The sequence below is a fragment of the Athene cunicularia genome (genome assembly GCF_003259725.1).
Source record: "Athene cunicularia isolate RWA chromosome 2 unlocalized genomic scaffold, athCun1 chr2_part1, whole genome shotgun sequence".
NCBI lineage: Eukaryota > Metazoa > Chordata > Aves > Strigiformes > Strigidae > Athene > Athene cunicularia.
The window spans coordinates 21746536-21771813 of NW_020799095.1; the positions used below are offsets into that span (position 1 = coordinate 21746536).

Here is a 25278-nt window from a genome sequence, read left to right on the forward strand (position 1 = left end):
ATTTTGAAAGATTTGCCTCACTTAGGAACAATCCCTTTGAGGGAGTTTATGGAACATTAAATCCCAGACAAGAGCCCCATGAACAGGGAAAAAAGAAAAAAAAAAATTGGTCATCTTTTCTGCAGCACTGACAGCTTTGTCTTATAGTAAAATTACAAAACCACTGTTAAAATCACATCCCAAAATCACCCACTGGATTTTATTTGGAAGTAGAGCCATATGTTCACCTTCCTTTGCTATTATTAAAAAAGATTATTTTACCAAAACCAGTGTTTCTTCATTTTTGGTTGATCATGATTTTAAATTTGAGTTCAGGATACAAAATGACAACATCATGTTGAGGGCTTTTCAGTATTTTGGTGCCAATTTCTGGCATAAGGAATGCACTGCAAATGTTTAACATTAGGTTTCAACTTTTTTACAGAATATTTTGCTTCTACAAAGCTTTAGTAGATATTAAACTTCATGGTGTCAGTTGAACTCTAATGCCATAAGTTGGTTTGAGTTTTGGATTGAAAAAAAATCAAGATAACTGTGTTTTATTTTCTGATGTGTCAGAATAACATGAAACTCAAAAGTAAGATTCTGCTGTTCTTTGTTATCTGAAGATTTGTTATTGACTAATAGCAGCTGTTTATGTGGTTCACAAAGAATCAGATTTCTTGGATGCAGGCAACATTTGCAATGGAAGATATATATATACACTTATTTAGTTTTTCTATAAATTTAGTTCATGTTATTGCCTTGTGGAAAATTGTATTCAGAATTTTAACTTTAAACAATAAAAGTGTTTTGATGCTTGTTGATTTTAGACTATGTTTCCTTCAGATTTTTTCTTACCCTTTAAACAAAAAAACCCTTCAATTTCTAGTCCTAGCAAAAAAGAAGTTTAACACTTTTAAACCTTAGAGTTTTTCCACCAGTGCACTCCAATCTAAGGAGTTTTTACACAGAAAATTACAGGTTTTAAATAGAGTTTTTCCTGAAATTAGAAATTAAAATTACCTTTGAGAATGAAACTGATACAATCAGCTAGTTTCTTGAAAACTGTCAAAAGTGGGTGAGTCTGTAGGAGAAAGATTGCAACTCTGTATGTTTTAATTTATTGTTGTCATTGTCTCTGGGAAAGAAATCAAAGTGGAAGGCAGAAAACAAAGTCCTGTTTCTTCTTCCATGCATCTTTTAATACATCAGTAGCATCTGGGCATCAGTTTCATGTCTAAAATCGAAGCTGGGTTCAGCAGAGTACAGTAAAGTGAGACTTTCAAAATGGCACTAAAAGCACTGTTGGATCTGCAGAGTAAGTGTAGCAAAGCGATGCCTCTAAACATGTTAAAGCGGATCGAGGAACAAACCAGAAAGTTACTTAACAGAAAGTTAAATTCAGGTAAGAGGAGAGTGTATAAAGATAAATATTGAAACTATTCTTGCTGTATGAGAGGAACACCTGCAAAGTGAATCAGATTTACATTAGAATCTTATGTGTGCTGGTTTTGTCGCCAGCCTAATTAAAAGATCCTTCTGAGCCCACTATGCTACTTCTCTTCCCTGCTTGCTTTCCAGAGAAAATTATATGTATGGGGGATGCTGCCTTGCTTGATGTGCAGTCTGGCTGTGGAGATGCACTGGAGAGCACAACTGCCTGGCAGATCCCACCATCAGTGCAATGCAATGCATCAGTTCAGGACACAGCTGATGTACTCCTGTACCATGAACGTGAGATCTCTACTTAAAAACATTTAGATTCATAAGGCTAACCAATGAAGTTTGCATAATTTTGGGAAGCATAATTTCGTACTTTTCCTGCCTTATCTCTTCAAAATTTGATGCTGCCATGACTTAGATAAATGTTTGCCTTTCAATGCCATCAATGTTTATGTGGTGTGAAGTCATGTGATTACATTCAGCTTCTAGAAGAGAAGGACTGCCTCTTTCTTCTTTCTTCACTTTTCTAATCACTTCAAGTCCCACTCCCTGTCACCCTGCACATGGCTGCCCCTTGCTTCCCCCACCATGCAGGCCACCAGAGGGTTTATCGAAATCCAGAAACACAAGCCTCTGCCACATGATCATTCTCTTCCATTCACACTCTCCCCTGGCATTTTCTTTTTCTCTAAATCCAGCTGCCATCTCACTCTGACTACTTTGTTGTGCAGGTGTGCATCAGCTTTTTCCTTGAGCTGATGCAATTCACTAATCCACTGTACTGCCAAGGAAATATATATTTTTAATTTTCCATAGCACTAAGATCCAGAAATACAGGAAATCTTAAACTACAGGTAATATTATAGTTGCCTCTATTGCCATCGCTGAATCATCTCATCTAGCTAAAACTGTATATATATTAGCTTTTAACACTTGTTGGAAATAAATGGAAGACTTTTTACTTTGATGTCCATTGCACTATATTGTCTTTTGTATAAAATTAACAGAGAACAAGATTTCAATTAATTACTAACTAGAGCAGTCACAATATATCTATGATAAATTTCATTTTTACTGAAGAGACATTAATACTTTAGTCATAATTGATCATTTAATCTGTATGAATTTAATGCTAAAAATTTTGTGTTCTTATGCGTGCTTTGGTACTTAGTGTAAGTCTGCACAATCCTGATGCTATCCATTGGGGTGATTCATGATAGCAAGATGATTTACACTCTTTACTTAAGCCTGCTGTCCACAGACAAGCATGGTGGATCAGCTGGACACCAATATAGATTGTTAACATATATGTTGTTAATCAGTTTATTAGTGCTATTGACAGTTGATCCTGTTATACTTCCTATTTTTAACTCAAATTCACATGGAAAGAAATATACCTATTTAAAAATAGTAATTATTTTTAAAATACATACTTAAATTTATCATGATCTATTTTAAAATTTAACAGCACTTTTCATAAAAAAAGTTGTCCCTAGCATTGCAATGATTATCCCAATTAACAGCTTAACCAAGTCATTTATTACTTTCCTGGAACTATAAAGAAATTAAGACATTTTAGACTTAGACTTTAGACTTAGTAAGTAAATAGTTAAAGTACCTTCTTTATATCTAGTTCTTAATATTATAACTGTTAAAATCTCCTTGGAATTTTAGTATTAATGATTTCTTTGTTCTTAAGTTACATCCCCTAGCCTCTTTTTTTGGAGGCTTTCCTTCATGGCTCCCTCAGCAGTACTGAGGCCACACATAGCAAATACATTGCTGATGCTTATTTGTAAAGGATGTGACCTATCCCTTCTGCTTGCCCCTTAAAACTTCTCCCTTATGACCTCAACGTTTCACTTAGGCAAGTCCTGTAAAATTCTGCTTGTTTGTGGAAAGTACTTTTTATGAGAGAAGTATGCAGTATCATTTTCCTTGGTTTTTGATCATTGTCCTCACAATTGCTATGGTAGAGTTGGTTGCACAGATGTATTTTGAACTGAAAATTTTTCATGACTGTGGTGTAAGGCTGCCTTAATCACAACAGGCTTTCTCAGCCGTCCTTTCGCTGTGACCTATGACGTCTTCACTCCCCTACTTCTAAAACCATTTCCTAATAGAACCCAGAAGATCTCGTCTATGATAAATTGTAATTCTGTGTTGCAGCTGGAGATCTCATCAGATGTGCTGTATGTTCTGGGGCTCATTCATTAATCCAAAATAGTGGCCACAGGCAAATCCCTACATGCACGTTTGAAGTTTTAAACTTCAGCTGTGCTGAAAACGGGCCTAGTAAAATAGGCTATGAGTAGGACCTGTGTTCATAGTCAGTCACCTCTACCTGTATACCAATGGGTAACTGTACTGTAGATGGAATGTCATTAGATAATACACAGCAACGTACTTATACAGAAGTGCACAGGCTATGGCATGTTTATGCACTCAAAGTCTTATGTGTGTGTTGGACAGCTTTCTTGATTTTACATTTGTATAACTTTAACTTCAAAGGATCCATCCTGTAGAAGAGCTCAGAATCACACCTAATCTCCTTGTGTGTTGTCTGTAGCCGTTCTAAGTGATTTTGTACTGATCTTCTGGGCTGAAGAAGCATCAGATCCATCTTAACATGAAAAGTGATGGAGTGAATAGCTGAGGGGCAGAAGAGTGCACTTGTTCTTTGTCAAGAGCTTTACTACTCAGTAAAGGATGGCCATGAATATAGGGTGGTATTTTTTGACCATGCTCTGACTGCCATAAGCATCACTTGAAGTCATAGCAACTGACCTAATTCTAAACCAGAGTTTCCCATGAGAATGTTGTTGAGGTGGAGCAAAGCCTATCTGGGAAAATCAGCAGCAGTGTATGAGTTGGAGCTGATGAGTTGCTCTCACAGGCCCTGGAGCTGTAGCTTGGCTATTCCAGAGACCGGGTTGACACCCAGAGATCAAAGCTTTAGGCACCACACTGAAAGAATTAACTTGTATAGATTCAGGATAAATGATTAAAGGGAGAAAAAATCTGGAAATTTCAGGGCAGAGCAGCTATGTTTCTCAGTAATCATCTCATTGATCTTTTTTAGTACAACCGGAGATTAATCAGTAGGTTAATTTTTCTTGTCAAGACTTCCGCCAACATTTTGACATATAAAAAAGTTATGAAGAAAACCATTTTTTTAGTACTATGCCATCAGCAAAATTTTTATATCCAGAAATAAAAAAATTAATGCAGTACATTTCTGAAAGTGACTAGGGACAGTGTTATGGATCTTTATGGTTAGTGATCATCTTGATTTATCTGAGAATTTAATGCAAATGTTTGTCATCTGTGGTTCACTCTTTAAGATGCAAGAAAACCACCCCACCTGTAGATTTCATGGTGCATGAGGTCATAAAATGCATACTCCTTAGGTTAACAATTTATATGTAAGCTCCAAACATTCATAGGACACCAAAGGTGTGAAATTCTCCTAGAGTTTAAGTTCAAGAAAGTTTATTTGTGGTCTCTAGAGAGTCCCATTGTTTCACAGGCTTTATTATCTCCTCTTGCTCTAGTCTAGCACTGCATCTCAAGAGAAGACTGACACAGCTTGCTGTGCATACACACTGCTGAGGCCTCAGCACCTTTCAGGATAAAAAGGTGCTTGTGAGCTGAAAAGCTGCTTGTGAGTGGGACTTTTATCCTGAGCTCTATTTATATGCCATTTTTGTCTACTCCAATTTGATAGAACAGAATATGATAAGAATACTTAAAGTGTTGCAAAACTACTTAAGTAATATAAGGCAAAATACAGAAATTCTCAATATAATAATGAAAGCAAATCACCTTTCTGATTTTTAAAATAATAAACATAGAAATAATATTTTCTTTTTATGCTTAAACTGGATTACAATAAAAGCTCCTAAGCAATTTTGATAAAAAGAGACTGTCCAAAAACCTTTAAACAGTTAAAAAATGCTCATGTTACAACAAATCTACTCACTGATTTTCTTTAAACAGATCATTGTCCCTTGCTAAGGCTCATGAAACCATGAGATCTGAGTCTGATTTATTCTTTTTACTTGTTTTCTCTGTTGGAAGATATTTGAATTAAATATGAACAGAAAGTTGTGACCATGCTGTTTATTTAGTGCTTTTGAGAATTCTCTGAGAAATGTGCTTGCTACGTACTTCCCATTTTGTGCATGTTCATCTGTTGTTTTAAGAGTCAAGTAGAATATTGATACACTTGAACGTATGCTGGAAGAGTCATATAAAAGGCTGTGGTGGTTGGCATGGAGTATACTGGTTTTGCCCTTGATTCTTTTCACCTTTTAAGTGTCCTTCCGATATTCAGACCGATTATCTATAAGCAGTCTGCTCTTCTCTGCTGCATTAAAACAGGGGGAGAGTAAGTAGTCCAGAATAAATATCTTCATTAAAATATGCAAAGGCAGAATCAAATCTGCATAAATGAACATCTGTATATACAGTACGCTAACATAATATTTAGTCAGATGACCACACAGGGATTATGGCTCTAGGCTTCAAGAGAAAATCCCCAAATCTACCTCTTAGTATATTTTGTTGCATAATAAACTCTTTCAGCTCAATTTCTTGCTTTAATGCTTATTTTATTGTGCTGAACTAATGAGGCTGGCATTAGCTGATGTAATACATGGGTAAATACTAAGTTGTTTCAGTTGTTCAGATTCTTACACAAAGGTTATTGGGACGGTACATGGTGCAAAATAAAGGAAGCATTTTTAAAGCTCTGTGATTCTGATTGAACAAAACACTTGAACACACAAATAATCACATCTCCATATGTAGCAGGTCCCAAATTAATGAGACCCTTGAGATACAACTGCTCATCTGACATCTTGAAATGAGAGAATGCTGGAATATAGTGAAAGATTCCAGTCTCTAAAGCTCTGCCTTACCACAACAGTGGATACATGTTTAAACTAGAATAAGAAAACTCTTTGGATGCAGATACCCAAACACTTTGAAATGCATCAAAGTGGAAAAAAAGGTGAGAACCCATGTATTGCCTGCCCACTTGTCATTCCAGGGAGGCATGCAAGTCCAAGAAGTTTATAGTGACATCCTGATTTGAATAATCCTCATACAACTTTTTTTCTGTGCTCCTTGGAAAATATCTTTCTCTCCGTCATCTTTGTCTGTGCTCACTCTACTTGTCATTCCATTGCCAGGCCAGCCCAGTGCGCTTAAAGGGAATGTGATGTGTACTGTCACTATAAATGGTAAACAAATCAGACACAAATACATACCACGTATGAATGAAAATCCTTGCATGTCTGAAGGATCAGGATCAAGAAAATGTGTGATGTATGTTGTTAAATCTATGCTGGGAGCTATAGTGTATTTTAGTTTCAAACTCTTCCTCCAGCATTTCTCTGGAATAATTATGAGGAAATGAAGTAGCAATCCATAACTATGAATATTAATTAGTAGTTGGAGAAAGTGCCATGTTCTGTGCCTGCTTTAATAAACATATATAAAAAATAGATATAGTTTATACATTTTAGTAGTTTCCTCTAAGGTTCCAGATAGATGTGAACTGGAATTCAGCAGTTCTTCACATGGCCTCATGGTCCTGCACCTGGAATGCTTGAAGAGCTGAACCAAAACTGATAGGCATAGTTTACTCCGGCTTAAATATTTTAATGTATGATATTAAATTACAGTGGAGAGAGCTATTTTGGAAAGTAAAGATAGGTGTTGAGTGGATTGCTCTTAACGCCCCAGTAGTAACACTGCAAAGCTTGTCGCTCCTGTACTGTCTGTTTTTTCACTTCTTTACTTCTTTACCCCACAACTAGTAATAAATTTTCTTTTCTAACAGTAATTAGGTTTTTGTCATGAAAAAGCGATTCTCACATTAGTTTGAATTTTAAAATAAGCTTTATCTTATACATGAAAATTGCTTGTATAGTTTTGAAATAAACTAATGCAAATTGGGAGTTAGAGATGTTATTTTTTTTCCTGCACCCATGAAATACCTTCTTGAATTTAAATTTATAGCCTCTGAACTGTAATCCATGTTAGATGAAGGAGAGATTTAGACATGGCTATTGCAGTTGTAGATTAGTGTGTTATGCAGTCTGTGTGATTACAGGTTAGTCATGCCCCTCCAAAATTTCATCTTTTAATACTGGAAATGTGGTTTAACTTCAGATTTTGTTTGTATCTAGCAGCATTTAATCCTCTGGATTATATTTTTGTTTTGTGGGTTTTTTTTCTTTCACTTTTTATATGGTTTTCTACATAATTTGTGTTAGAAAAGGCAAAACTTCTTCTGTAACACCTACCAGTTTCTCCTCTGGGTAGGCAGCATTATGAATTATTAAATACAACTACAGACAGTGTCATGATAACTTCTAATGTGACGGTGAAGTGGGAGCATTGATTTTATGTAATATGAGTCAGAAAAACCTGAACAGGTAAACTATTGGTAACTTCTTGCAGCTGAATAGGAACATAAGTAATATTAGTAACAGAAAAAAGGCCAGCTGATCCAGCTTGCTTGAGTTTGTTTGATTGGTTGATTATAATCTCAACCACCTGCTTTTCTACTGAGCTCTACTTCACCAGTCCTATCCCATTCCAGAAACAAATGTACCTGTCTCTTATACACCTTTATAAATCTTTCTTTATAACTTCAGTTATTCAGACCTTATGTGGTCTTATGTCATGGGAGATTCCTGATTCTCAGAAGAGATTGGAGCTGGTAGGTTCTGGATGCTCAACAAACGTTTAGAAAGAAATGCCTTTGATTTAGGGGTTTTTAATCTAGTTTCAGAGAAAATATGTGGGTGATTAGAATAGTGGTGTGATAGAATTAGGTGAACATCTATGTGGTGATATGATTGCCTTGACTAATTACAAAGCATAGATGTTTATTTTGTTTTTAGATTTAACAGCAGATACTTGTACTACTTATAGTCTGTACTGATATCCTGCTGACATTTATTACTATTTTCTTCTATTTTTATTAAGGCAGTACTATCTTTCTTGTACTTTGGGAGGAATAAGGAGAGTATTTAGTACTGTTAAATTACAGTTCTTGTGACTAGTAGCAGTGAAATGTAAACAGCCCTGTGAAGTAGCATTTTCATTCATTTACTGTTCTGCCCATGCCTCTCAATTCCCATTTACTTTATCAGACATGCTGCTTCTCTATGGCAGTGGTTAAATAACTGGGAATATTATTTAAATGGGATTAAAATGGTTTAAATAATCATGTCAACAATTGTTTGATCTGTTTCTGCAAGCTAATGTTAACCTTCATATCTTTCAAGTTCTTTATAAACACATCTGAATTTATTCTTGTGTGTTTTAGCAGCTAAATCTAAATTAGGTTCACTTGTGTTCATACAATATTTCTTTTTTTCTTTTCCCCTTCTTTCCCCCTCGCTGGAGGTGAAATAAAGAACATTCCTGTGCTATAGCTACTGCCCTAGATTTTGTGATCCTGGCACCAGCTGCTGTAAATTATACTGCTTTGATTATCTAGGGTTGATTCTCTGGTGTAAACTACTAGCAACTCCTCCAGGATTTAGCAAAGAATATTAGCCCAGACTGACACAATTGTGCTCTGCCTCCCTCTGGCCATTGTTCAGCTGATGCTAAGTGTCTCTTGGCTGATCAGCTGGAGGGGAAAAAAAAAAAAAAATCATCCATTGCTGGGGCCTTCTACCAAAGTATGTAAGTTAGTGCTAGGATGAATATGGGGTAGTCATTTAACTTACAAGCTTTGAGAGCTCCCATGCTGGGTATAGAGATAATGGGTACTGACATGCATCTAAAATATCCTATGAAATTATACATAAATGCTTACTGTTTGATATGTCTTAACACACTGTAAAACTTTGTACTTACAAGTATGTTTTCCATAAAAAAATCAACACTTTGTAGATAAAGAGGAAGATTCTCTGTTTCCCTCTCCTCCCCTGCTAACCGTGGGAGGAGATTGGCTGTGGAGTAACAGGATTTTTTTTGGTAGACTAGAGTTATGTTTGGCACAATCTGCCTAAAGAGGCTAACAGCATGCTCTCATTTTGGGTCAGTTCTGTTGTCTAGCAATGGTTTTTAACCAGAGATCTCAAAGCAGAAAAACTTCTGGTTTTATATTGAAAATACCCTACCCTTGCCAGATAATAATGACACTTTATAAAATAGAGGATCCCATTTTTCTTAGGCAGATCTGTTTTCTATATACAATTTTAGTGGTTGAGGTAAGTCTGCAGTCTAGTATCTTGCACTTCATAGCTTTAATGCTTATTTTTGTGTGTTTGGAAAATACGAAGTACAGCAGATGTAATCATTGAGCTTTCAATCTTAGCTTATTTTATAGCTTAGAGCAAACAGACAAAGGATAAAAATCAATTAATTTACAGTTTGCTGTATTAAAATGTAAATCAGTTAAAAAGAATTATTTTTCATACTTGGTATTTTCTGTCTCTGAAAGCCTTTTCCCTTCTGTTAGCTCTGCTACTAATCAGCCACTAGCTGTAGGCCTTTAAAGTCGGAGAATGTAACATCAGTCAGGACACATGTAGCTGCAAAAAACAGTGAGCATATAGGAGGAGTGCCTTTACAGGTCAAGTGCTATAGCTGTTCTTTGACAAATCAGTCTGAATTAGCATCATAGGATCCTGTTGGTGTTCCTGCTCCCCCACACCTCCGGTTTAATCTGTAAAAGATGCTGTTGCCAACTGTCATTTTGCACTCCCAGACCTGTAATCTGTTTCAGTGTTTGCTGGCAGTGCTGGAGCAGCTTTGACCCCACAAACATCACTACTAAAATATGGCAAACATTGACATGAACACTGTACCTGAAACTCTAGTGCCTGTGGCTTCACCAGTCTTCAGCCAGTAATCATTTATTAACACTTTGAGGAAAGAGCAAATGGAATATAAAGTAACTCCTCTGACTGATGGTCCAAGTTCAAGATACAACATCAGTAGCAATGGACACAGAAGTAAAAGGCTTTCTTAAAGACTGTTGCATATTGTTTTGCTAAATGATTGCACTTCTGGTACCTCTATCCCCATGGATGGCTCCAGTGTAAAGACCTAATTTTGGCACATGCATCTGTTCCCTGCTGAAGGGGAAACCAGAGAGTGGTGGGAGAGAAAACCTTGAAGACAGCATTCTGGTGCTGGAGGCATCCTCTAGATAGTTGTAGCTGACACATCTGGGGGTGGGTCCTCCTATATGGATCTTGACTTGGTGGGGTATAGAGACAAGCTTATAATGCCACCTTTCTTTTTCACCTTTAAAATGGCTGCGTGCTTTGACAGCTGTCTGTGTTCTGGTCTTTTTATCTAACCTATCTGTCTACATGGCTTCAATGTCCTCCATGCTAGAACGATAAATGGAAAAGGGTATTGAAATTTCAGCATGCTTAATACTATCTAGAGCCAATCTGTTGTATGACAGATTCAGCAATAAGTAATTACTTGATGGACGTGGAGGACCTATGGTTAGCTATGTGCTTTTAGGAATGGGAGAGTAAGTACTGACAACACTTGTCTGAATGTAACCTGTGGAAGTGCAGGTTTCTTTTTCTATGCATCACAAATGCTGTAAATAAGCTCTATGACTATCAAATTCAATTGATCTATTACTGTTAAGTAAACCCATGGTATCTGCTACTATATTGGTACCTGAACTTGATTTCAAAGCATTAACTGTACTTTGTTTTGAATTGTGTAATATATAATGAACTTGTTTCAAAATCTGTTAATGGTTATTTTTCAACTGAATTCAGTTAAGTGTGGGATCAGGTCCGTAGAGAGTACAAAACTCATGTGCATTGCCTAAAGTATCTATCTAGCTTTTTCTATGGTTTGCAAATCTGTGGAGTGGGATGAAAATTGAATGTAAACTTCCTTTTCTAGAATTTTTTTTTTTTTTTTTTTAAGGGGGGTGGTCTGTCTTTATGTCCCTCAGGCTTTCCTAGTATCTCAGTAAATTTCAGTAGATATATTTGCAAAACTAGTCTGCATTTCCACATATCTATCATTCAGGAACTTAGCTCAATAAATCATCTGAAAAACTCTGCAAGAGAAAATTGTGTAGGGCTAATTCCTCCTTTTACACCAGGATAACTCCATTGATTTATCAGAGCTAATTCTTACCGTATCCAGCTTGGAAAACTGAAGAACCAATTAAATGATTGCAGGAATTCGACCTACAAGGTAAAAATTATGTGAAGAAGCCATGGTTATGCCTTTGAGTTGGAAGACTTTAATTGATTCCAGTTCATCTGTTTTATTTTTCTTTTTTTTTTTTGGGTGTGTATTGTCCTAGCATTCTTTGAATGTATTGTTCTGAGGGGCAAAAAGTAAGATTAATGTGGCTGAGTTAGTATCAGTTATTGTTTTCTTCCTAATATCCTGCAGCTTTATGTTGCTTTAACGTATGCACATTCAGAGTTTTGAACATTGTGGGAAAAGGTTTTACTGGCATCCATTCTTGCCATTAAAGTGCTTCCCATCTGAATATTGCCTGCCAAAGTATGTGGTATCCTGCAGAGCAAGAGGATGAGGACATAGATTGCAATGAAGCTGAACAGTTTGCACTTCCTAACGGTGACACCAGACATCAATCTTTTGTAGAGACAGCCCAGAATACAGGAGAATAAGAATGTTCACCCCCACTCCTCCCCCCCCCCAAAAAAAAAAAACCCGAAAAATTTGAGCCCAATGTTGGTAGGAAATGGTTGACAGGGCTTAGGACTGGGTTCACAAACAGGAGTTTGTGCTATGATTCAGTTACCCTTGAAACTGCCATGGCACAAATTTATTTTTGGTACAAATCAGAGCTGTTTTCAGACTCTTACTCCTCTCCTAAGAATCTGTTAAGAAAGTCAGAACAATTGGAAAACAGCATACCCAAATCAAGAGACAAGTGACAGTGTAACAGCCACCACCGTCATGGTTCCTCACAATCCAGAGACTCAGATCTTTGTGACAGAGATCGTCCAGAGGTCAGGTAAACAAAAGTTTAACCAGCTACAGAGCTGCTATGAGACTAGCGAACTTGAACAATTGGCTTCAGGGAGGTGTGAGAAACAGGTTGGTTGGGCAACTTGGTATAGTGGAATTTGTGCAAGAGACCTGCTGTGTACTGGAAGACTTGCCAAATATTCCACTATTTCAAGAGGTTATAAATATACACATTACTAAAACTTCACTACTGCTGTGTATTTCTTCATCTTTTGAATTTTTCCTCTTTGTGGAAATGTTGAAATCCAAATTTGCATGCTAAAATTACTTTGGATCGTTTATCTTCTCTCTATCTTTCCCCACAAAGGAATGCAGATTCATTTTCTGTTAAAACTATGAGTGAAGTTAGAGATTGAGTCACTGTGAACTTCTGAATCCTTACCTAATGACCTTTGTTCCTTTGTGGTTTTCCATAGCATGTGTGGAAAGAGGCTCTTCAATTCCTGGCAACTGTATGAAATGCTCACAGGCCATGGGTTAGGACTGTGCTAATGTAATTAACTGAAACTCTTACTCTTGTTTGAATTGCTACAGCTCTGCTGCATGAAGTTTGAGTCATGCAGCTTAGCTTCCAAGGGAACTAATTCTACTAGAAGAGACTGAGTCTTTGGGAACACTGTCGCTTTTTCTAGACTTTCAATTGGTGTCGTATGCTTCTGAAGATACCAGGAGATAACACAGAGCACATACGGGCTGAGAGGACCATTATTTTTGACAGGGCCAAGCTCTGCTTTCCTAACCATGTGATAGGTTAAATATTTTACAGATTCAGAAGTAATTCACAGTCCCCCGGATTCCTGCTAAGAGGGGATATGATCTGGCCTACTGTGTGTGCTGGGTATCATATGTAATACTTTGGCTTGTCTTGATTCTTCCCACGTTTCCCTAGCCCATTCTGCATCCTAAGTTTTTCAGATCTTATTGTGGATTTTTTGTGTGGGAGCAGTTTTGTGTTTTCAACTGGTATGGCAGCAGATCAAGCAGGAGGTTTTGGCTTGTGCACTGATTCTGGAGGCAGGTTTTGTAGAAGGTTGCTCTGATTTTTGGCTTGTAAACCATGGGAGCATATACTATGTATTACTTGATTATAAGTTAGCCCACTCACTAAATAGTTTGCTGACCACATACAGTAACTTAAGAAGAGGGCTGAATAACAGAGATAATACTGAACAAAGCACAGAAAAAGGGCATCACAGAAAGATCAGATGCTGAATGCCCAGTGAAATTGCATAATTAAGCTTCTGGATTGCAACTATGTAGTTCATAGAGTATTTCATGGTAGCATTATTTTCCGTTTGACACGGGCTGTGTGATGTGCTGTATGATTGCCTATCTTGGAATTACCTGAGTACCTGGTATAATTTATAGCAAAATGACCAAAGAGGGATAGATAGCACTGAGGCTGAAGAGGTGCTTCTGAGTTGTTCCACTTCTGACACAAACTCTGGAAGCAAAGACTAGCATAATCTTTTTTTTACTGTTATTCTAAACAGTAGTGGAACTCCAGCTTGCAAAATGCTGAGAACTGGTCTGTGTCAGGTACAAGCACAGATAGGTGCTTCTCAATAAAAATGTGCAGAAGAAAGTTAAGAAAATTGAAGCTTTATAGTGAATCAAGTCTAATTCAACACTTGAACTAAGATTTCCTTATAGTTAGTCTTGATTTACGTATGTGATCATCCTGAGAATACAAACAGCTAACACTCAATATAGCCAAGGCCACAATGTAAGAAAAATGCGTCTTATTAAAAAAAAAAAAACCAAAGACAAAACCAAACAACAAAAAAGTATAGATTTCCCTGTATACATGCTTCTTTGTGTGTGGTATATAACACAATCTTCCAGATAAATTCCTTGGATCTAATCCTGTTCTCATTAAACCCGCACAGCTCTATGCTTACACTAATATAACTGAGGAACGAATTTGTTCCTGTAAGAATTATTTTTCCAATAAGGAGGAAGCAGAGACTTTTGGCAAATAAACTATCTTGCAACTCTTATTGAACAACACTAAAAAAACCCCCATAGAGTTGGATTGGAAGAGTAACAAAAGAGGGACTATACAACAGAATAAAGAGGAGAGTTATGTGCAGAACGTATCTATTTCTACTTCATATATACTTCATGTGGACATGATAACTCATCTGTGTAGGTAGATTTCTGATTTCATGTGAGGTAGAATGGATTCTAGGGTGACTTCCCAATTTTAACAAAGGCATCCACTCTGAGTCCCAAAATAGAGGGTTTTAACCAACTTTTTGAAAAAAAAATCTGGAAATTGTCCCTCCCAGTCAAAAAACATGTGGTGCTCTGTCTCATATACTAATACTATGTATAATACAAATATTATACAAATATGTATGCAAATACTATGTGATCTTCTGTTTTTAGCTTTGTAGGGAGGGTTGAAATGCATAGAAAAGGAATGACTGGAAGTTTCACCTTCTGGGCCATTTTTTTTCCTCAGTCATCCTGTGTTTTCTACTAATTCTGACTGGGGGGAAGTAGACCGATGAAAGGATGTCTCTTCTATTGCTTGTGGATGAACACAGCACAGAGTACCTGCCTCTGAAGTGCTGCAAGTTACAGCTGCTCTAGAAAGCAACATTTTCCATGCTGAGGTCATCAGGGACCACGCCATGGGCAAGGGGTTTACTGTCACATGCTTGGCTTTGCTGAGTTCATCATAATGTGGTAATCTGAGGCACAGTAAATGTAATTCTGCTATCTTCTAAGATTCTAGCTAGGTAAATTGTAGTTAAGTTCCTCACTGAATACTTGAAGGTATCTAATCTTCTAAGCATAGTGAAACTGAAGGTTTTGTTAAGTAGATGCTGAGGGGAAGCTTTCACCAGTTCTTCTAGCTACAGTCAGCATTGACTGAAAGAGAATGGAAACTTTACAAGACTCATCATATGGACATCTTTCTAAACCATCAGGGTTTGTTGGTTTTGTTGTTTTTTTTTTTCACTTTACTTTAGATCCAAGTCTTATAAATCTGTGTGCGAAGAAATTACCCCCTTTTAATGAAAAGGTCTATCTAATCTTTTTTATTCACTAAAGATTCATTAAATCTTTACCATTTCACTGATTTGGAGGATTACATTAAATGGTTGTTTTCATTGATGTCACTCCTTGAAATGGCTATGAGTCTTTTTAGCATACATATTTTCTCCTGTTGTTAAGCATAAAGTGTTGAGCTGTGGAAATCACTGGAAGCTACAGAAATGAACAACAGAGTCTCATTTTGAACTCTCTGCATAACGTATTTTTAAAGAGAAACCTTAAATGAATGATCACCAGTTTCTACTACCGTGGAAGAAATACTTTGGAAGTAGTGAAATACAGCCCAGGCATTGGATATGTCTTTGGGTCTCACAGAAAGGGATTTTATTAGTGCCAAAAAATAATTTGAAATAGAAAAATATCTAAGGCTAAGTGGAGTCATTGGTTGCTATACCAATATGGTTGTGATGGTGTGTGAAACAACATTTTATGTATTAATTAGGAGGAGGAGGAGGGAGGGGAAAAAGTCAAAAAGAAGGATAACATAATTAATCTTCCTTCCTTTTGGAAAACCCAGAAAAGAAGATAAAGTGGGACTGCTGCAAAAAGCCTGGCTCCTTCTTCTTGCTACTGGTGCTTCAAGGCTACTATTAAGTTCCCCCAAAGCTTCCTCTTTCCCAGGCCACTTCCTTCAGTGTCTTTATTTTCTTTCTTCTGTCAGGAGAATTAATATATTGAACTGATGTTAAAAAAGACAAATCTTCATTTTCCTTTAGAATTAGTATTAAGATACATATGTCAGTCACTTGAAGCCCACTAATTTTATCAACTGCGGGTCTGACTCTGACATAATGTACACTTAAAGATCTAGACTGAAAACTGAGGGCCAGGTGATAACCCATCCATCATCCACCAGTTCCTGTGTAGCACCAGTTTTCTTTCCTTCCTCACCTGTCTACATGGCATCCTTCATTCTCTTTTGGGATTACATGCTGACTGATTTACAGTTTATTTCAAGTGATGGAAGAAAATATTCATTGATTCTGTACAGTAGCAATAATAATGTATTAAACAATAACTTCAGTAGCAAGATGTTATGTTCTTCCCTGGATGTGAGTAGCTCTTCAGGTCTCCACCCGTTAACTGGAATGTGGGGAAAGCCACACTGGGAAAGGAGACCCTTGCTGTGCTAGGTTATAATTTGTATAACTTTCCTCACAACTATATAAAATGGAAATGCTGACTTCTGTTAGAGATAGATCCTCAGAACAGCAGAAGATTCGGAAGATTTCCAAGACCGAACTGGGTGTAGTCCTAGGGAACTTAAAGCTGGTCCTGCTGTGAACAGGAGGTTAGATTAGAGACCTCCTGTGGTTCCCTCCTCTGCCTGAATTATCCTATGATTTTATGATGTTCATTCTCCTGAATCAAAAATAGTGGGTTTGTGTGTATGTGTATTGCAGTTATGTATTTTTAAAATTGTATTTAACAATCACATTTGACTTAGAAAACATCAAAAATTCCATTAGAGCATTGTCTGGATGGCTTCTCCAATTTCATCACCTACTTTTTTCCTGTGCCTTCATGGGAGAATTTGACTGGAGAGATCTAAAAAATTGAGTAATACTTCCTGTTTTCCACAAAACAAAAACAACAACAAAAAAACCTGTGTTGGATTTGGTCATATCTTGGTCTCACTCTTTTTTTTTTTTTGTTATTATGTAATACTTCATATAAGAAAGTACATGTGAGTGTTATAATTTCATTCTCATTCAAGTAAGTTTCCTCATTTTGCTTCAAGTTATCATCATCATTATGAATGAAAAAGTGAAACCACAGCTCTTCTGTAGACACATACATTTCAGTTTCTGTCGCAGGTAGTTGGTGATCAGTCAGCTGTATTCCTTGAAGAGTGCTTGGTCTGTTTTTTACATTTGTGAGATGTCTTTTAGCTGTTATGATTGTAATATTTTTAATGTACTAATGGTTACAGACTGAATTTTGTGGTGATCTATTTCACTCTTATTCATGATGTTATTCTTTTGCTTCAAATAAAAAGTTATTGATGATTAGTTTCTTCAGATAAATTTTTAAGACAAAAATTATTTCCAATAATCAGCTCTGCCTATTTTGCCAAGGAATTTAACATAGACTGTGCCATTGATGTCAGCAAGAATAGGATTAAGGAGCAGGATTTCATTTACTTAGCTGTAACTGAAGAAGTCAGAATTAGCTTTAGCAGTTAAATTACTTGTGGCAGAATTGTTTGTTTATGTCCCTAATATTCCTGTGGTATATCTTTGAATGATAGATCATTTAAGCTGACTCACACATCTGAAAGATTAACATTTTACCAATATTCAGTTACTTATTGCATATTCTTGTTAGTGTAAGAGGCAGTTTAACTGAAAAATGAATGCTAATAAAATGCCTTTTTAGTAATTCATTTTGAAAACCATTTGACCTTAACTACAATGAAAGTAGACTGTAAAAATCATCATAGATTCCCTTCCTTGAACTTTTTCATAATGCTGAAAAATGACTGAGGGAAAGAAGCAAGATCCAGTTACTGTACCCTGTTTGTACAGCTGTACTTCATTGAGTGGAGGCTTGTGTTACACACAGTTTGTGATAGGAAGTAAATGCTTTTAAAACAACTAAGGAGACAGGTCTTTAACCTCCACCTTTTCAGATTCTTTGTTCACTCATTTAGCTTCTGTTGAGGTCTTGGGAAACATTTCAAATACAAATTATTATTGAGTACTGAAGCTCATCTGAATAATTCATCTCCTAGTGAGCTCATTAGGCAGAGATGCTTTTTTTTTTTTTTTTTTTTTTTTTCAGAGAGATCACTAATTCTTGATACAGTGAATGTCTGTTCCTTCAGGAACAAATGCTTTCAAAGACGGGAGAATTCTCAGATTGCATTAAATGTTTTACAATAGTTGAAATTAGTTTTAGTTCAGCAATTGTAAGGATTTTCAAGGATTTAAGGGACATTTAAAAATTATGTTGTCATGTAAATTACCAAACTGACAAAATTAATTAGACTTGCAATTCTCAGTTTCTAGCATACCAGACTGTTACCTCCTGTTACAAGCCTATCTAGTCCCTGAAATGGTGAAGACACCTTGAGATTCATTAAGGGGATTTTTTGGCATTACTTTACATTGCAAAATGTATGTTAATGACCAGACCTAAACTATTTGGTGTAAGCTTGGTACCAGATAATTTCAGGACTTCAAATACACTTTATGAGATCATTCTGTTAATGTAATTCTAGTATCTGCCAAAGGCACTTCTCTGATTATTCTAGTGAAATATATCAGTGGCAATGGGAGTGTGCAGCTGGCAAGCCAGTAAACTTTTAATTTCTGTAATTAGATGAGGGTTTGTGTACACTTCAACCTGTGAAATACATGTGACCTTAAAATTAGGTTTATGCTACATAGGCATTACGTGGGCTGCATTAACCACTCATTTTCTCATTTTACTGCAGTTAAGGTCATCCTCATAGCTTGGTAGCTATACATCTGACAGCCATGAACATGTCTATCTTAACCTCCCACTTAAGGCTGTCCAGATATCAATATACACTGCAGAGGGGCCACCCAGATCTGCACTTAATGAGAAAATGCACTGAAATACAATCGGGATTTTGAAGTATTCTTCTTCACTGGGGCGCTTAGAGGTGCGATGGCTTCAGAGCACATGGCTGACTCTGGTTTTGCCCTTATTTCAGGAACTTTTTTTTGAACTGTAACACAGTAGAGTGACTGCTCCCCTTTGGCTGGGTCTAGAGTTCCCAGCAAGCAGTCATTTGTTTTTCCATTTGTCACTGGCGGACAGGCAACGGCTGTGTTTTGTGGTCTGTGGTACAAGTGGGCCTGAAAATTTACATGTCTCAGAAAACTGTAAGCATAACATCAGACACCAGTTAGGTTGTTTAAATTTGAAGTGTAATATTATTGGAACACTTTATGTCCCCTTCTAGTCTTGAAGTATAACTTCAATAAACAAATGCAGGCATAAAAGTATCCTTAGTCCTTGTCCCTCCGAACCTCATAACAGAGCTCCTACCAACTCAGGTTATCAGGATTCAACTCAGACTTTCTGGCTGTTTAACTCTCATCTCGCACATCTTTCTACTTATCCAGCAGTGACTTTAGTTCCTGCCACAGCCTTGCCTTCTTCAACGTAAAAGTTACGCTGACTTGTGTCCACTTACTGACGTTTAACCTAGCCTACGCAAAGTCATCTCTGAGCGTTAGGTTTTATTATTTTCTATACTATGGTAAAATAGCAAAGTGTAAATTGGGGGATTAGTTGCTTTTAGCTTAAGAAAAAGGGCCATGGGAAATAAATGTTGCTTTGTTCTCTAGTACATACCTCATTAGAAATTATGTGTTTTGCAGAGGTTAATATACTGTGGGCAGCGCACCAAATACATCATAGTTCTGAAGATTACAACTTGTTCACAGCCTTGAGACAATCTGTACTGCAGAAATACACCTCCTGGGTAAGTTGCACAAGATTTGACAAAGAAATTCATATCAACAAGCTTTAGTAAAAGTGAAAACATTGTGTGTGTTTACCTTCAAAGAAAAATATATAAATTATGTAAGATGATTGACATTGAAAACACAGGAGTTGAAACTGAAGAATCTGAGAATCATAAACTTTAATATACATTTGTTAATGTTTTTGCAATAAACTTGAAAAGAGATACAGTAGTTAAATTTAAGAAGGCTAATTATAACCCCACATTTATGTTTTCATAACTTCCTGAGTAAAATGGGAGAACTTTTTTTTCATTCAGTTATTCATGGGTAAGTACAGGAAAAGATCACAGTATAACATAACTACTCTAGAATATGTCTGTATAACTGAAAGGAGCAGGGAGAGAAATCATTACTAAAGATTGCTTTGGACATGCAAATGTATTTATTTGTCTCTGCTCATTCATGTCATGTGTCAGTGCTCTAGTAAGTGCAGTATGCCACTACTTTTACCTAGTGTTATTTCAGATATAATTTATTTTAGATGGTGAACTGTGCACATATCCAATATAAATTAAAATGAGTACTCATATACAGATTTTAAAAAAAGTATATTTCTAATTACATTCATAAATGTAATACACTATTCAGTGTTTAGTTTTGGGCCCAGGATAACTGCTGATTTCCTCAGTTGCTCTCTCATGTTCTCTGTAGAATCTATTTTTAACTCTGCTTGTAGTTTATTTGCTTGTTTTTTATAAAATAACAACTTCAAAATTTGAATTTTAAGACTTACAGTTCAAAAGCAATATTCAATATATTTTTGTATATATAAAATATATAAATGCTCTTCTTCAATGAGGTATAATACTGGTGGTAGAGGAAACCCACAGTCCTCTGGAAATACAACTAGCCTATGAGCAAATGACTCAAAGCTGAGATTGTGTGCTCACACAAATACAAATCCAATGTAACTCCATTAACTTTGGTAAAGTTAGTCTGGATTTATGTTCATACAACTAAGCATGGACTTAGACTGTTATTCATAACAGTTCCAAGCCCATGACATTAGATGGACACTAGGTTCCAAAAAAATGACTAGATCTGGAAATTGTGAAGCTGATGCTATTTCTTAATTTTGTTTCTTAGTCTTCTCTGTAAATTCTCATTATTTTTTTATTCAGGAAATAGTTATCTGATGTTGGTAGAAATCCCTCAAATTTACACAATCATAATGAACAATAATGGAAGGGATGCATCTCTGTCACGACTCTACTTCCTATGTAAAAACTGCCATGTTAAAGATTTAACCATTGGGACTACATGTGCAAATCCTTAACAAAAAAAATAATTCAGAAAGACAAAAAGCCTGTGAGTACAAATGGGTGTGTACATAAGTGCTTTGTCTGTCTGTGTGGTTAGGAGGATGATACCTCAGAGAAATGTTCAGGAAGGCCAAGCTGTCTGGCCTTGTTAGATTCTGAAGACCATCCTCAGGACCACACTGATATCGCTTGGCAGATAATGTATGTATATTTAAAATTCATTTGCTTTGACCAAAGGGAAGCAAACATAGGAATCCATAATACTTTTGCGTGCAGTGTTTTTTCCACTAAATATTTGGTATTAGTCAGGATATTTGGTTAATGTAAACATTGGTTTACCTCCCTCCAGACCTTTTGAGAGATATGCAAGTTTTCTTTATTCAAAGCCTTGCTGTACTGCTATTTTTTTGGACTGCCAGACTTGTCCAGAACCCCATGGATGCATCTGCCTCAAAGCTGAAACTCAGTGAAGCCTTTATTTAAGTTCTGAGAGCGATCTGATGTTGCTGAACGTGTACTGTTGAATGCAGTTTGACATCCAGTTTTGTGGAGGCTGTGAGAAAGTTGTGGTGGGTGATGTGGGATTGTGGGACTGTTCTACTGCCAGTTCTGTATGTGTTTTAAGTTAAACGTTATAAGATAAATAAATCAGCATATTAATCTGTGTGGGTTGTGCTCAATCTGATTGAAAAGAAGTGAAATGAAAGAAAAACATGCTTGAAAGTACAGTCAGTTGTTTGAGCTGTAGCCCTGAACTTGGAACCAAATGTGTATTGCTTCATGTTGTTTGCACACACAGTTTCTGTTACTCCAGTGTGGGAGCCATAGAAAAACAGAACTACTGTTAAGACTGAGAGATGGTTTTGAAGCTTACTTTGAGGGAAAAAGATGTGGAAAAAAAAATGTATATTAATTTTTAAGAAGTCAGCAAGCTAGTGCTACATAAATTTTTGCTTCTGATGAAACAGTGTAATTGTGAAAGTAGAGTGTTGCACATACACCTTGAAAAGCTATGATTTAATTTGAGTACCAGTTCTCAACTTTCCTCCAAGGGTAAGATTTAATTGCAAATATTAGTTCCATAATAATTTGATAGATTTAGACTATACATTTAGATAAAGTGTTGAATTATGCCTTACTGGTTTAAAAGCAGTGGAAACATCTGTGTATAAATCTGGAAAGGGAATAAGTAACACTGTTCTGTTCAACACTGAGTCACAAAGTTCACTTCTTATCTACTGAGCAGTCTGCCAGGTCTGGGATCTGTAAGGGATGGTTTTTTTGGTTTTTTTATCTCTGCCATTAACTCCTGCAGAATCCTCACGGGAGTATAGCCCACAGTCAGCGGCTGTTGGCAGCTGCCCTGTGGCCCCTCAGCCCTGCAGTGGCTGGCTGGCCAGCAAGGGCCACCCCCATCAGCAGGTGGCCCCATAAAAACCCAGCATGGAAAAGGAGGAAACTTTGCCTTCCTGCTACACCTCAGGAGTTGCACATTTTTCCTGTTCCACATTGGAAGCGCTTTTACTGACAAACGAGAGGGAGAAAGATAGAGCATGCCCACATTGGAGAGCGTGCAGCAGACACACGCTCTTCAAAAGGGGCAGTGCCTTAAGTGTGAAGGTACGCAGCTGCAGCGCAGCAGCCCCAGGTACAAATCCCTCTCCAACCCCTCGCTGAGTGCCTTTCCCAACAGGTTATCAGTTACTGTGGCGTGCTCTCAATCTCTGTTGCTGAATCCACGGTGGGAAAAGATCTGTGAGTGGGATAAACATTCTTCTGCAGTTTTGACCAGAAATTTCATCTTGGAGCCAGGAAAGCTTTTCCTCTACAGATTAGTGAAAGCTGGTACATTCTCATGAAATGTTTTGATTTGGTGAACTGGCATTTCCAGTGAAAAACTGTTTAATGATTTTATTATTTTTTTTCTGACATTGATGTTGTTTCAGTGGAACCACAAATAGGAGAAGCCAAATCTTTTGTATGGGAGAGGTTTTCATTCCTCCCTATGGGTTCTACTTGTGTAAATGATCTTTGAAATCCTTTCTGTGCAAAATAAAGCTTACATTGCAAGGAAACATGAAGCAGTTAGGAAAGCATTTTCCTTTGTCAATCTCAAATTTACCTGCAGATTTATATAAAATTTCCTTCATCTCACCACTTAGCAGGGAAATCCTAGTACTTCCTGTGAGAAGTAGGTTAGAAAATAAATATGAAGATGATCCTTCCTTCCTCTCTGAGTCATCTGTAAATACCACCAAATTGCCTCTGATACTTTTAGGAAAAAAAGCATCTAATTTTTAACCCTGCTTTCAATCCTGCAACCACTGCCATGAATAATCTGAAAACCATCTGTTTGTTTTTTCTAAATCAACTTTCCTCTCCATTTCTTCTAAAAAAATTTCCTGCTCTTATCATGCCGTTAGACAGGTACAATCAATAATAAGAGAAAACTGCAGTAGCTTTACTTAAATGTGGCTGTGTCCCCTCTTCCTTCATTGGCTTCTTTGTAAAATAATCTTTGAGAAAAACCATGCCAGCCTTCTGGCTGTAGTGAGACAAATGTCTGTCTGGTTTTGTTTGTTTGTTTGGGGTTTTTTTAGCTCTCTCACTTTTAATAATTAAATACTAAGGGGGTCCAGATTAGAGGAAGAAGGGAAAAGGAACTCTGAAAAGAGATTGAATCCATGCCAGTGTTTAGGGAATTTCTTCTAAAGTATAGGAGGCTTGCACTACTTCACTACATGTCTGTTTCAGAGCATGAAGAGTTGTGGATTTGAAAGTTGCTCTTCTGTTCAGTAGCATTCTGCACAAGGCAGAATTTAATTCTTTTTAATTCTTAATTTTTAATTCTTAAAGAAGTCTCATGCCGGCTTCTACTCCAAAATTTCACACCTAAGTGCCACATCCCTCTAATAGCATTTACTAGCTCCCACCTTAGGTAAGAGTTGCTGTGGATTTTTGAGTTTACTTTGAGTGATTCTTAGAGATTGAAAGGTGCAATTTTCACCTTCCAAATAGATTTTTCTTTCTTTTTTTGTTTTACAATTGAAGGAAAACAAAACAAAAAACCAACAACCTTTTCTGAAGAAAAGTCTGACTTCTAACACAATGCAGGTCTTGGAATTCTTATTCTATTGCTCAGCCAGTTAAGCAAATAATTGTGGAATTCCTGGGACTTTACTCTGTCTGTAAGATACCACTGCTTTCCTAAGTAAGCAATTTTCTGAAACTGTTTTCATGCTAGCACGTCTTTAGAACTCAGCAATGTATCTTGCCTTCAAGGGAGATGCCATGAGGAAGTTAGGGTGAGAATTTGTAATTAACTCTGAAAGCCAAGTAAGCTGCCTTGCCCTTATGGTGCTCACATAGGGAATTCTGGTGGAAAATCTATTGTATTATATATTCACACCTTGTTTACTCTGTGATAATTCTCCCCTATAAGTGGACACTTCATGTCAAGGATATGTTGCTGCCTGCTCTGTATAGTACACAGAATAAACATCTAGCCTCAGGACTTCCGAGTTCTTTTCTTGATTTTTTTTACTTGCTCAGTATGACTTTTGGGAAATTACGTTTTCATCAATTTATATGTCATTTGTTATAGCACATTTAGTAGTAATGTAATAATCAGTATCTATTCTGTGTAATGTCTACATTATGGAGGTATTAGAAGTAGTAGTTATCTTGAGCAGTGCTTTGAACTCCTGAGATAGTACTTTGTTATATCATCACAAGTTTTGAATTATATATATAATGTATATTTTCTTTCTCATTTTTCAGATTTTCAACTTGCCCATGGCTCTCTTCATTCCCCCTTCAGTGTTTGCTGTTCATCTACAGTTTAATCTACTTTACCAGTTTTGGATACATACAGAGGTAAACCAGGTTTTTAAGCCATACCTAAACAGTTAGCCTGGAGCAGTGTCCTGGAAATCCACTAGCAGCTGATTTATTGTGTAAGAAAAATCTTTGTCTGACTTCTTTAAGGAGAAACATCTGTTCAT

The 25278-nt window shown here is 36.7% G+C and overlaps 1 protein-coding gene across 1 annotated transcript in view; it reads left to right on the forward strand.

The window, feature by feature from the left end:
* AGMO (alkylglycerol monooxygenase) overlaps nt 1–25278 on the forward strand; it is a 195082-nt gene that overhangs the window by 59935 nt on the left and 109869 nt on the right. Inside the window, exons 4-5 of the mRNA XM_026843119.1 lie at nt 19866–19969; nt 25055–25150. Coding sequence (XP_026698920.1) covers nt 19866–19969; nt 25055–25150 — 200 coding nt within the window. The remainder of the gene's footprint in view (nt 1–19865; nt 19970–25054; nt 25151–25278) is intronic.